The 13,570-nt window shown below is 53.2% G+C and overlaps 1 protein-coding gene across 1 annotated transcript in view; it reads left to right on the top strand.

The window, feature by feature from the left end:
• Positions 1-13,137, top strand: part of EPHA2 (EPH receptor A2) — a 31,398-nt gene extending 18,261 nt beyond the window's left edge. The window contains exons 4-17 of the mRNA XM_083161829.1: positions 5,901-6,056; positions 6,761-7,093; positions 7,182-7,306; positions 7,392-7,551; positions 7,886-7,985; positions 8,163-8,218; positions 8,307-8,432; positions 8,676-8,861; positions 8,959-9,020; positions 9,161-9,370; positions 10,617-10,766; positions 10,856-11,049; positions 11,226-11,381; positions 11,838-13,137. Coding sequence (XP_083017955.1) covers positions 5,901-6,056; positions 6,761-7,093; positions 7,182-7,306; positions 7,392-7,551; positions 7,886-7,985; positions 8,163-8,218; positions 8,307-8,432; positions 8,676-8,861; positions 8,959-9,020; positions 9,161-9,370; positions 10,617-10,766; positions 10,856-11,049; positions 11,226-11,381; positions 11,838-11,943 — 2,120 coding nt within the window. The 3' untranslated portion in view covers positions 11,944-13,137. The remainder of the gene's footprint in view (positions 1-5,900; positions 6,057-6,760; positions 7,094-7,181; positions 7,307-7,391; positions 7,552-7,885; positions 7,986-8,162; positions 8,219-8,306; positions 8,433-8,675; positions 8,862-8,958; positions 9,021-9,160; positions 9,371-10,616; positions 10,767-10,855; positions 11,050-11,225; positions 11,382-11,837) is intronic.
• The last annotated feature ends 433 nt before the right edge of the window (positions 13,138-13,570 follow it).

Here is a 13,570-nt window from a genome sequence, read left to right as displayed (position 1 = left end):
TGTGTGTGTGCAGCAGTGTGTATATGTATGTGTGTGTGTGTGCATGCGGCAGTGTGTGTGTGCGTGCATGCGGCAGGCAGTGTATATGTGTGTGTATGTATGTTTGTGCAGCTATGTGTGTGTGTGTGTGTGTGTGTGCGCGTGCGGCAGGCAGTGTATATGTGTGTGTGTGTATGTATGTGTGTGCGTGCGGCTGTGTGTGTGTGTGCGTGCATGCATGCTGCCGGCAGTGTATATGTATGTGTATGGCAGTGTGTATGTGTGTGTATGTATGGGAGTGTAGGTGTGCATGTGTATAGCAGTGTGTGTGTGTGTGTGTGTGTGTGTGTGTGTGTGCATGCTGCAGGCAGTGTTTATGTATGTGTGCATGTGTATAGCAGTGTTTATGTATGTGTGCATGTATGGCAGTGTGTGCTGCGCTGTGTGTGTGTGTGCGCGTGCATGCGGCAGGCAGTGTATATGTGTGTGTGTGTATGTATGTTTGTGCAGCAGTGCGGCAGTGTGTGTGCATGTATGGCTGTGTGTGTGCATGCGGCAGTGTGTGTGTGTGCATGCGGCAGGCAGTGTATAGGTGTGTGTATGTATGTTTGTGCAGCAGTGTGTGTGCGTGCGGCAGTGTGTGTGTGCATGCGGCAGGCAGTGTATATGTGTGTGTGTGTGTGTGTGCAGCAGTGTGTATGTATGTGTGCAGCAGTGTATGTGTGTGTGTGTGTGTGTGTGTGCGTGCGGCAGTGTGTGCAGCAGTGTGTATGTGTGTGTATGCGTGCGGCAGTGTGTGTGTGGGGGGATTTAGTCTTTGTGTTCCTGGTCTGGCTACAGCATAATGGGTCTCTCTGGTATATTCTCGTCCGTCTCCTCCTCGGTTCCAGCTGAGCAGGTAATGGATCTGTCCAGATCCGCCACCAGCGATACCTCGGGAACGTTGCCAGGCCTGGGAGCCTCCTGGATACACAGAGAGTGCGGTGTGTTGCTGTACAATGCCCACCCCTCAGTACTGGGGGGGAGAGAGACCCTTGATCCTTTGATGAATGTCTAGGACAATGCATGCGTCTCTATAGAGCCATTTCCCACGGATACGGGAGTCCTCGTATAAGAATGCTCTTGGAGAGCGGCGTTGGATTCGCTGGAGTCACGAGGGCCTCCCTGCTGCTGGCAGATGCTCCCAGACCCCCCCTCGCTTTATTCCCCCCATTGTCCTGCGCACAATGACGACTCCTCGGTCTGCTGTGCAGAATGTGCCCTTTATGCTACTCCTGCGACAAGTCGGGTCAAGGGGTTCCATTGACCCCATCAATCCGAGCGGAGAAAACTGGCGTTCTGGAGAGCGATGGCAGGGTCTCTATTGTGGATGAGCCCCGGAAGCCATCTTTGTCGTGTTCTAGAAAACGATATTAAGGCCTAAAACTTTTTCTGTTGCTGAATGTAAATAAGGTATCGGGGAAGAGCTATAAGCCCCGGTCACTTTTTCCGGAACTTGTCGGGTTCCGCCCCCTCCGGAATTATACGTTTGGAGGAATACTGTAGATTTGACGTTCTCCGTTATCTGGAATTTAACTAGAAAAACTTTTCAGTGTCCTTCCGGCGGCATTTCATGTTGGCCTCAGCTGCCGTCAGGAAGCCTAGGTTTATTTTAAGGACAAAAACAGCCATCCTCCCAGCGCCTCCTCCCCACCACTCTACATCCCCTCCCGGGGTGCAGAGAGAATGGAAGCCGGGGGTCGCTCCTGTAATCCTGCGTCTCCCTCTGATCTCTTTCTTGTTGCATCTTCCTTACTATAACACAGACAGAGGACACCATGGTGCTTCTGGTGGCCCCAGGCGGTGGACTCACCGATGACGTTTATTGTCTGGACTCCGGAACTTCCTCCTGTAACTTTGCAGATCTACATCTGTTTCTCGTTTGCGGTGAGCAGCGTCTTGGCGACTCTTCCAGCCGCGCTTACTGTTAAAGCATTTTAAAATGAGCGAATTGCATTACCTGTCTAGGCACTATATTAAAATGCCTGTCGGGAAAAACCAAGGCCAACTTCTGGGGCTATGCAGAATGAAATCCCAGCACCCCCCCCCCCCTCCTTTATATTATAACCCTGGAAAGGAGGGCATGGGAGCCAGACAGAGTGTATGGTCCTAGGAACCGCTCGTGTCTAGGAGAAGATTGCGGAGGAACTGGTCGTACTGGCTGCACCTATAAAGGCCTCTGGTGGGGTGATGGAACACACACCTCTGGAACGAGGTGCTTGCTTGTTGCAGCAGAGGGAAGATGACGCAATTTGGCTGTTTAGAGGTGACACAAGGAAATGTCCCTCATCCTCGCTCGCAGGCCTAATCCACCGCTCGGGACAGTCCTTGGAAGGGCTTAGTGTCTGCAATGTGTCCAACATCTCTGCAAATTCCATTATACGTATAATAACCCACCAGATAGCTAGGCAGCAGGCGCTCTCCTCCAGGGCTCAGCGGACATTGTACATATACTAACTGCCCAGAAACCTGCTGCGTGGCCACAGGGTTAGCTAGGCAGCAGGCGCTCTCCTCCAGGGCTCAGCGGACATTGTACATATACTAACTGCCCAGACACCTGCTGCGTGGCCACAGGGTTAGCTAGGCAGCAGGCGCTCTCCTCCAGGGCTCAGCGGACATTGTACATATACTAACTGCCCAGACACCTACTGCGTGGCCACAGGGTTAGCTAGGCAGCAGGCGCTCTCCTCCAGGGCTCAGCGGACATTGTACATATACTAACTGCCCAGACACCTGCTGCGTGGCCACAGGGTTAGCTAGGCAGCAGGAGCTCTCCTCCAGGGCTCAGCGGACATTGTACATATACTAACTGCCCAGACACCTGCTGCTTGGCCACAGGGTTAGCTAGGCAGCAGGCGCTCTCCTCCAGGGCTCAGCGGACATTGTACATATACTAACTGCCCAGACACCTGCTGCTTGGCCACAGGGTTAGCTAGGCAGCAGGCGCTCTCCTCCAGGGCTCAGCGGACATTGTACATATACTAACTGCCCAGACACCTGCTGCGTGGCCACAGGGTTAGCTAGGCAGCAGGCGCTCTCCTCCAGGGCTCAGCGGACATTGTACATATACTAACTGCCCAGACACCTGCTGCGTGGCCACATGGTTAGCTAGGCAGCAGGCGCTCTCCTCCAGGGCTCAGCGGACATTGTACATATACTAACTGCCCAGACACCTGCTGCTTGGCCACAGGGTTAGCTAGGCAGCAGGCGCTCTCCTCCAGGGCTCAGCGGACATTGTACATATACTAACTGCCCAGACACCTGCTGCGTGGCCACATGGTTAGCTAGGCAGCGGGCGCTCTCCTCCAGGGCTCAGCGGACATTGTACATATACTAACTGCCCACACACCTGCTGCGTGGCCACAGGGTTAGCTAGGCAGCAGGCGCTCTCCTCCAGGGCTCAGCGGACATTGTACATATACTAACTGCCCAGACACCTGCTGCTTGGCCACAGGGTTAGCTAGGCAGCAGGCGCTCTCCTCCAGGGCTCAGCGGACATTGTACATATACTAACTGCCCAGACACCTGCTGCGTGGCCACAGGGTTAGCTAGGCAGCGGGCGCTCTCCTCCAGGGCTCAGCGGACATTGTACATATACTAACTGCCCAGACACCTGCTGCGTGGCCACAGGGTTAGCTAGGCAGCAGGCGCTCTCCTCCAGGGCTCAGCGGACATTGTACATATATTAACTGCCCAGACACCTACTGCGTGGCCACAGGGTTAGCTAGGCAGCAGGCGCTCTCCTCCAATGCTCAGCGGACATTGTACATATACTAACTGCCCAGACACCTGCTGCGTGGCCACAGGGTTAGCTAGGCAGCAGGCGCTCTCCTCCAGGGCTCAGCGGACATTGTACATATACTAACTGCCCAGACACCTGCTGCGTGGCCACAGGGTTAGCTAGGCAGCAGGCGCTCTCCTCCAGGGCTCAGCGGACATTGTACATATACTAACTGCCCAGACACCTGCTGCGTGGCCACAGGGTTAGCTAGGCAGCAGGCGCTCTCTTCCAGGGCTCAGCGGACATTGTACATATACTAACTGCCCAGACACCTGCTGCGTGGCCACATGGTTAGCTAGGCAGCAGGCGCTCTCTTCCAGGGCTCAGCGGACATTGTACATATACTAACTGCCCAGACACCTGCTGCGTGGCCACATGGTTAGCTAGGCAGCAGGCGCTCTCCTCCAGGGCTCAGCGGACATTGTACATATACTAACTGCCCAGACACCTGCTGCGTGGCCACAGGGTTAGCTAGGCAGCAGGAGCTCTCCTCCAGGGCTCAGCGGACATTGTACATATACTAACTGCCCAGACACCTGGTGCGTGGCCACAGGGTTAGCTAGGCAGCAGGCGCTCTCCTCCAGGGCTCAGCGGACATTGTACTTATACTAACTGCCCAGACACCTGCTGCGTGGCCACATGGTTAGCTAGGCAGCAGGCGCTCTCCTCCAGGGCTCAGCGGACATTGTACATATACTAACTGCCCAGACACCTGCTGCGTGGCCACAGGGTTAGCTAGGCAGCAGGAGCTCTCCTCCAGGGCTCAGCGGACATTGTACATATACTAACTGCCCAGACACCTACTGCCTGGCCACATGGTTAGCTAGGCAGCAGGAGCTCTCCTCCAGGGCTCAGCGGACATTGTACATATACTAACTGCCCAGACACCTGCTGCGTGGCCACAGGGTTAGCTAGGCAGCAGGCGCTCTCCTCCAGGGCTCAGCGGACATTGTACATATATTAACTGCCCAGACACCTACTGCGTGGCCACAGGGTTAGCTAGGCAGCAGGCGCTCTCCTCCAATGCTCAGCGGACATTGTACATATACTAACTGCCCAGACACCTGCTGCGTGGCCACAGGGTTAGCTAGGCAGCAGGCGCTCTCCTCCAGGGCTCAGCGGACATTGTACATATACTAACTGCCCAGACACCTGCTGCGTGGCCACAGGGTTAGCTAGGCAGCAGGCGCTCTCCTCCAGGGCTCAGCGGACATTGTACATATACTAACTGCCCAGACACCTGCTGCGTGGCCACAGGGTTAGCTAGGCAGCAGGCGCTCTCTTCCAGGGCTCAGCGGACATTGTACATATACTAACTGCCCAGACACCTGCTGCGTGGCCACATGGTTAGCTAGGCAGCAGGCGCTCTCTTCCAGGGCTCAGCGGACATTGTACATATACTAACTGCCCAGACACCTGCTGCGTGGCCACATGGTTAGCTAGGCAGCAGGCGCTCTCCTCCAGGGCTCAGCGGACATTGTACATATACTAACTGCCCAGACACCTGCTGCGTGGCCACAGGGTTAGCTAGGCAGCAGGAGCTCTCCTCCAGGGCTCAGCGGACATTGTACATATACTAACTGCCCAGACACCTGGTGCGTGGCCACAGGGTTAGCTAGGCAGCAGGCGCTCTCCTCCAGGGCTCAGCGGACATTGTACTTATACTAACTGCCCAGACACCTGCTGCGTGGCCACATGGTTAGCTAGGCAGCAGGCGCTCTCCTCCAGGGCTCAGCGGACATTGTACATATACTAACTGCCCAGACACCTGCTGCGTGGCCACAGGGTTAGCTAGGCAGCAGGAGCTCTCCTCCAGGGCTCAGCGGACATTGTACATATACTAACTGCCCAGACACCTGCTGCGTGGCCACAGGGTTAGCTAGGCAGCAGGCGCTCTCCTCCAGGGCTCAGCGGACATTGCACAGAAGGGTTTGGGTGTAATTGGGATACGTCAGCAGTTCCGTGATCATGTGGTAAACACTTACCCTGTGCTGTGTTGTAGCTGTGTGCACGCCTGAGCGTTGGTAAATTTACACAAGTAAGCGAATCTGTGCGACAGACCATTCCTTGTATTTCCCATTATCATGTCTCTCCTCCCCAGTTTGTAAGCCTGGATTCTTCAAAGCCGACACTTCGGACAGCCCCTGCCAGCAGTGCCCGGACCACACGGAGCTCTCATCCGAAGGCGCAACTTCCTGTCCTTGCCAAGACGGCTTCTTTCGGGCTACTGTTGACCCCATGTCTTCTCCCTGCACCAGTAAGTAGTGACAGGGCTGATTGAGCTAGGGGGAGGGGGGGAGTAGTGACAGGTCTGACGGAGGTATGGGGGGGTATGGGGGAAGGAGTAGTGACAGGCCTGATTGAGGTGGGGGGGGGGGGAGTAGTGTCAGGCCTGATTGAGGTGGGGGGGGGAGTAGTGACAGGTCTGACTGAGGTATGGGGGAAGGAGTAGTGACAGGCCTGATTGAGCTAGGGGGAGGGGGGGGAGTAGTGACAGGTCTGACTGAGGTATGGGGGAAGGAGTAGTGACAGGCCTGATTGAGGTGGGGGGGGGGGAGTAGTGTCGGGCCTGATTGAGGTATGGGGGAGACAGCAGTGACAGGCCTGACTGAGGTATGGGGGGAGAGTAGCGACAGGTCTGACTGAGGTATGGAGGAGACAGCAGTGACAGGTCTGACTGAGGTATGGGGGAGACAGCAGTGACAGATCTGACTGAGGTATGGGGGAGACAGCAGTGACCGGTCTGACTGAGGTATGGGGGAGACAGCAGTGACAGGCCTGACTGAGGTATAGGGGGAGAGTAGCGACAGGTCTGACTGAGGTATGGGGGAGACAGTAGCGACAGGTCTGACTGAGGTATGGGGGAGACAGCAGTGACAGGCCTGACTGAGGTATGGGGGGAGAGTGTAGTGGGAGGACACTGTTCTCGAGCGTTATATCTAATGGACTCCTTGGTTCTAGGTTCTCCTTCTGCTCCTCGGGAACTTCGTGTGGTGGGCGATGGCTCCAAGGTTATGCTGCACTGGTTACCGCCCAGTAACACCGGAGGCCGTGCGGATATCACCTACACAGTCACCTGTGAGCAGTGTTGGCCCGAGCAGGGAGATTGCCAGCCCTGTGACGCCAGCGTACGCTTCTCCGAGAACCCTCAGCACCTGAAGTCCACCGCATTGACCGTCAGTGAGCTTGAGCCACACCTGAACTACACCTTCACCGTGGAGGCACGGAACGGAGTGTCGAGCGCCAAATCAGGCCGCAGCTATACGTCCCTGCGTGTCAGCATCAATCAGACAGGTACGGTGGGGTTCCGGCTCGGCTTGGCCCTCTGTGTGCCACGGTGATGGTGCCGTATGCAGATGGTCTAAGTATCTGTCTCTTCCAGATCCCCCAAAAGTGACTTCTGTGAACTTGGATGGCCGCAGTAAGGACACCCTGAGCCTGTCCTGGACGGTTGCACCTCGACAGCAGAACCGCGCCCTAAAGTACGAGGTGGCCTACAATAAGAAGGTAGGGGTCCTCCCTCGTATTGTCCGCACCTCCTGTTGCCTCCTCCCTGTGTGATCCAGCCTCACCATCTCCCCTTCTGTTCCAGAATGATGAGAACAGTTACTCCGTTCATCGATGTGATGGCAATTCCGTAACTCTCCCCAAACTTTCCCCCGGCACAGTCTACCTGGTGCGGGTCCAGGCCCAAACCCCAGAGGGATCTGGCACCTATAGCATGGAGTATGAATTTGAAACTCTCCCAGCAGGTGAATATTAATATTATGTATGCAGGACTGGACTGGGGAAATTCATGTGACCCAGCTGCGGGTGACGGGGTGGGGGTCAGCACACTACAGTAAGTTTAGGCCAGTCGGTTTTTATAGGTAGAGCGGTCGGTGGGCCGGTCCGGCTGTCTGAAGGTCTGGTTGAGCAGCTTCACCTCCCAAGTTCTGCTTGAGAGATAAGGGGGGGGAGGGGGGGGGGGTTAAAGAGCCAGCAGCAGGAGAACATTAATGGTGCTGTTCCTAAATGCGAATGTCTGTTACACTGCAGAAAACCTTTACTGTGGAACACTGGTCATGTGTCTTATTCTTCCCGCAGAACCAGAAGGTACCAGTCAGGCCGCCATCATAGGAGGAGCAGCAGCTGGCGTACTCTTAATTATAATGGTGATAACGATCGCCATCCTCCTACACAGAAGGTGAGCGTTGTCCCACCCCCTCTGGGTATCCCAGGATTATTCTGGTGTCCCCCATACTCCTATGTCACACCTGTGGCTCTCACTGCCCCTCGGCCCCAGCAGATATGCCCGCCTGGTGCGTTACCTCCGCCTTGTAAATCTGCAGTACTAATATCGCGTTACTTTTTTGTATTGCAGCAGACGGAATGGGCGCGCTCGCCAGTCCCCCGAGGATGTGTACTTCTCCAAATCCGGTAAGACGCCTTCCGTTGTGGCCGATGGACGGGCACTGTGCGCTTTCTCCTCCTTACCGTTTCTCACATTCCCTCCCGCTCTCTACAGAACAACTGAAACCTCTGAAGACCTACGTTGACCCACACACGTACGAAGATCCCAACAAGGCCGTTCTGAAGTTCACCACTGAGATTGCGCCTAATGCGGTCACTCGCCAGAAAGTCATCGGCGCAGGTAAGAGACCCCACTAGTGACGACGTACAAGGTTTTATTTCCGGGGAGTTGATGTATAAGGGGGTATGAAAAGGTCCACAGCAGAATTCTAGTGTCATTTTTACCATGTGGTCATATTGATTTGCGACCTAAATTATGTGCCGACATTGTGGCGGTTGAGTTTTCATACCACGCTGCTCTAGAACCAGTTCTAGGATACAGTGTTCCCCTGCTGCTGGGCCTGACGTTGCCGTTGTCTTGCAGGGGAGTTTGGAGAGGTGTATAAGGGGATCCTCAAGCTGCCGGGAAAGAAGGAGATTCCGGTAGCCATTAAGACGCTGAAAGCCGGGTACACGGAGAAGCAGCGCACGGATTTCCTGAGCGAAGCCAGTATTATGGGACAGTTCTGCCACCACAACATTATCCGCTTGGAAGGGGTGGTCTCTAAATGTAAGGCGATAAGGCTCCGCCGCTCTCTGCCCCTCCTGCGGTGACTCGGGTTGGGTGGTGATTTTATGTTGCTCATCCCGTCTCCTTCTCTCTACAGACAAACCCATGATGATCATCACCGAGCACATGGAGAACGGAGCCCTGGACAAATTTCTGAAGGTAACCTCACTCTTCTAGCTTAGAACATGGGGCCTGATTCATGGAGGGATCGACCTGTGCCATACAGACCCTATATTATGTCAGCGAGGGTGGTGCGATATATCGGACATACATTCACACTATTGGCTTTCTCCCTGCAGGATAACGACGGAGAGTTCAACGCCATCCAATTGGTGGGCATGCTAAGAGGTATCGCTGCCGGTATGAAGTATCTCTCGGAGATGAACTATGTACACCGCGACCTGGCCGCCAGAAACATCTTGGTGAACAGCCAGCTGGTCTGCAAGGTTTCCGACTTCGGCCTTTCGCGGGTCTTGGAAGATGACCCAGAGGCCACCTACACAACCAGCGTGAGTACTGCAAGAACATGTGGCCGGAAGTCTTAGAGATCCAGTTTGCTCCACACAAATCTGATCCAAGATGTTGCGCTTCCATTGATATCGCAGGGTGCCATAGGTGCGCCGGCAAGGCTATAGAACAGAGTAGCATTAAAAAGACGACATCTGGCTGTACAAATATTCCCTTCTGGTATAGCCAGGTTCCACCAAACGGCTCACACGTGGTCCCAGCTCTGCGCAGAACTATAGAATCTGGGTCTCTCTATTATTATTTATTTATATAGCGCACATATATTCCGCAGTGTTGTACAGCGAATATTTTTGAACATTCACATCAGTCCCTGCCCCAGTGGAGCTTACAATCTATATTCCCTACCACATGTACAGGCACACACAGACCTTCTGGGGTTAATTTTGTTAGGAGGCAATTAGCCTACCTGTATATTTTTGGATTGTGGGAGGAAACCAGAGTACCCGGAGGAAACCCACCCAGGCATGGGGAGAACATACCAACTCCGCACAGTTGAGGCCATGGTGGGAATGGAACCCATGACCTCAGCGCTGTGAGGCGGTAATGCTAACCATTACATCATCCGTACTGCCCCGTATATCTAACACATGGTGGGGATAGAACCCATAACCTCAGTGCTGTGAGGCAGTAATGTAACCATTACACCATCCATACTGCCCCGTATATATAACACATGGTGGGGATAGAACCCATGACCTCAGCGCTGTGAGGCAGTAAAATAACCATTACACCATTCATACTGCCCCGTATATATATAACACATGGTGGGGATATAACCCATGACCTCAGCGCTGTGATGCAGTAATATAACCATTACACCGTCCGTACTGCCCCGTATATATAACACATGGTGGGGATAGAACCCATGACCTCAGTGCTGTGAGGCAGTAATATAACCGTTACACCATCCGTACTGCCCCGTATATATAACACATGGTGGGGATAGAACCCATGACCTCAGTGCTGTGAGGCAGTAATGTAACCATTACACCATCCGTGCTGCCCCGTATATATAACACATGGTGGGGATAGAACCCATGACCTCAGTGCTGTGAGGCAGTAATATAACCGTTACACCATCCGTACTGCCCACTAGCAGCTGACCTGGTATCTGTGGCTGTTTTTGGATTATGATAGGTGGCTTTAACTATTCTGCGGATTCTTGGATTTTAGATGAATTTGCCCTTCAAAGTACTTTTTGAAAATAATGCCCCTCTTCTCCCACAGGGTGGTAAGATCCCAATCCGCTGGACCGCCCCCGAAGCAATCTCCTACCGGAAATTCACATCTGCCAGCGATGTGTGGAGTTACGGCATTGTCATGTGGGAAGTAATGTCATACGGGGAACGGCCTTACTGGGAAATGTCCAACCAAGAAGTACGTAGGATTTCCACGGAAACGCAGATACGGGTGTTATGGTTCCGTGGTTGACCAGTGTCGCTAACTTCATTCTTTGTCCACCGCAGGTCATGAAGGCTATTAACGAAGGTTTCCGTCTCCCGGCCCCAATGGACTGCCCATCGGCCATCTATCAGCTGATGATGCAATGCTGGCAACAGGAGCGCAACCGTCGCCCCAAGTTCCCGGACATAGTCAGCATTCTGGATAAACTAATCCGAGCCCCGGAATCCCTGAAGACGTTGGCGGATTTTGACCCGAGGTGGGTATAATCTACGTAGTGTGTGGTAAAGTTGGCGCTTTATATATAATCTGATTATACCGCTGTATAGCATCCGATGACGACACGTCTCCCATCTCTATATTCTGGTTCCTTCTGTATATTGTATGATATATCATTTGTGATTGTGACACCAAACTCTCCCGTCCACCCCGTAGGATCTCCATACGCCTGCCCAGCACCAGTGGGTCAGAAGGGATGCCCTTTAGGAGCATTGCAGAATGGCTGGAGTCCATCAAGATGCAACAATACACCGACTGCTTCATGTCCTCACCTTTCAACTCCATGGACAAGATCATTCTGATGAACCAAGAGTGAGTGTTCTCCACCCCTGTAGCTGTATAAGTGACCCGCCATGAAACGTAGACATGGCTCATATTCAGGGGTGGAATTAGAGATCAGCCGGATTACCGACCCCGCCCTGTCCACACCGATCAGAGGCCTCCTTTCCACTTGGCGGTAAAGCCTCTTGTAGAGGGGTGCTGTGCCTTGCGTATGCTTGGAAGGACTAACCATGGTGCCCAAAGAGGGAGACCCACCAGCTCCAGGCCCCTTTCCCCTCCCCGTAGCAGCTGCGCCATCTGGCATGGGTGCGATTGCTAGAAGCCCATAATGTTTTCCCATGGAATGCGTTTATTTTGGGTGATAGTAGAACAATGCTATGTTGAGTTCATTACACTGTATAAGGACAGTGCAGGTCCAGGGTCCCAGCAGATGACCACCTCTGATCCATCAGCACATGATGCTAAACCAAATTCTCTCTCCAACAGGGACATCAAGCAATTGGGCATCCGCCTTCCAGGACACCAGAAGAGAGTAGCATTCAGCATCCTGGGGCTCAAGGAACAGGCCAGTCAGATGGGAATCCCGATCTGAATACGGTCTCTCTGGCAGGACTGATATGTAATCCTTGGAGGAACTATTTTGTAGTTTGCTACCGTGTTGGAGTCCGGTGCTCCAGCCCCCGTTACCAGTGACCGGTTGCTCCTCTATTTGCAAAACCTGGATCCAGAGGACCAGACACGGTAAAAGGCCACATTCCGGTTATCCACCCACACGTTGGTCATGCAGATCTGCAGTTTTTTACTCCATGTGACTTTATAACGTGGTGCTGATCTGCCAGGGAGGCCACCTGCAGGTACTGTGGCTCTCGGACAGTCCAGGAGAGAGGTCCAGGATCACTATGTAACAAGGCATTTCAGGAGCTCCGTTCCTCATCACCGCCGCTGGGGACGGACGATAGAACTAGTTCTTGCCAGTGATGTGCCGATGAGGGGCTCTGACTGCAGAATGCTGCGTGTTTGCTGGACTCGAGCACTTGTTGTATAAATATATATTTTCTTATAAATTAAGCAGCACTCTGTTACCAGAGTCGGTGTCCACCGCGGCCCCCGGTGGCCTCCTGGCCCCTGTGTGCGAGGAGAAACATCTGGCCAATTCTGAAACAAGCCTACTTCGGGCCATTCCCGCTAGTCTGCATGGCTGCCATTGGTGTCACGTCTAGAATTGACATTTTAACATGGATAAAAAAAGACAAATTTTGTTCTTCATCGCGGCTGCATCCTTGCTGACATGGTACGAGCCAGGAGACACATTTCAGGGACCTTTGTGATGGTTGCTGCTGGTTTGCTGTGTGCGTGCTCTGCCTGATGTGTCCTGTATTATACGATTGCCTTATCAGACTTTGCCGCTTAATGATATGGCCGGAGTGCCATGCCAATCTTTTCCAGCCCTTCTATGCGAGTTCTCCATGTAATGAGGCTCAGAGAGCAGGTCGCACCCTGTATCCAGCACAACCCTACACGGTGTATGTAGCGCAGCACGCCTGAAGGGAGGCTTCATATTTCTGACAAGTGCCTTTCGCCGTTCAGTCTCCGCGGTCCCCATTTCCGTTAATATTCTAACTTATTCCTCTGTGCCTTGTCTGTATGTCGGAGCGGATCTCAGTGTTAATGCTGTACATTTGTCCTTAATTATTTATTTTTTTATATTTATTGATAGGCCTCAGAAAGCCGGTTATACTTTGTTTCTCACAAATAAAACCTGCACATTTAGTTTTTCAAATGAAAACCGCATTTTGTCTTATTCCCTCGCGACCACTGCCACCGGTGTCTCTTTTGTATTGCGTCTTATGGCCACACTCTGAGAGCGGCTGTTAGAAGTACTGGACGAGCCCTGATCACCATTGAGGTGGAACGCAATCCAAGTGCTTTTGGGGGAGTAAAGGTGACTCTGGCACTAAGTAATCCCCCAAACAGCACTCCGTCTATGTCTGATTAACAAGGGGTAATCCCCATCCTGCTGGCCAGCATTAGGTCCCCCAGGTATATTGTGTAAAACCTTCCTGTGATCAGGAATTATCCATTGAGTGCAGCAAGTACTGGGAGTTGCAGGGAAACGTGCGGAGGTAATTCCGGGCCATATATACTCAGTCTTGGAGAGAGATAAAGTGACTATCATACCTGGGGTTCTATTACAGGAAGCTCATAGGAGGAGGAGATAT

Source organism: Crinia signifera, chromosome 19, assembly GCF_055691185.1.
Source record: "Crinia signifera chromosome 19, ASM5569118v1, whole genome shotgun sequence".
NCBI lineage: Eukaryota > Metazoa > Chordata > Amphibia > Anura > Myobatrachidae > Crinia > Crinia signifera.
The sequence above is the reverse complement of the archived record's forward strand: the minus strand, read 5'-3'. Positions and strand labels throughout refer to the sequence as shown.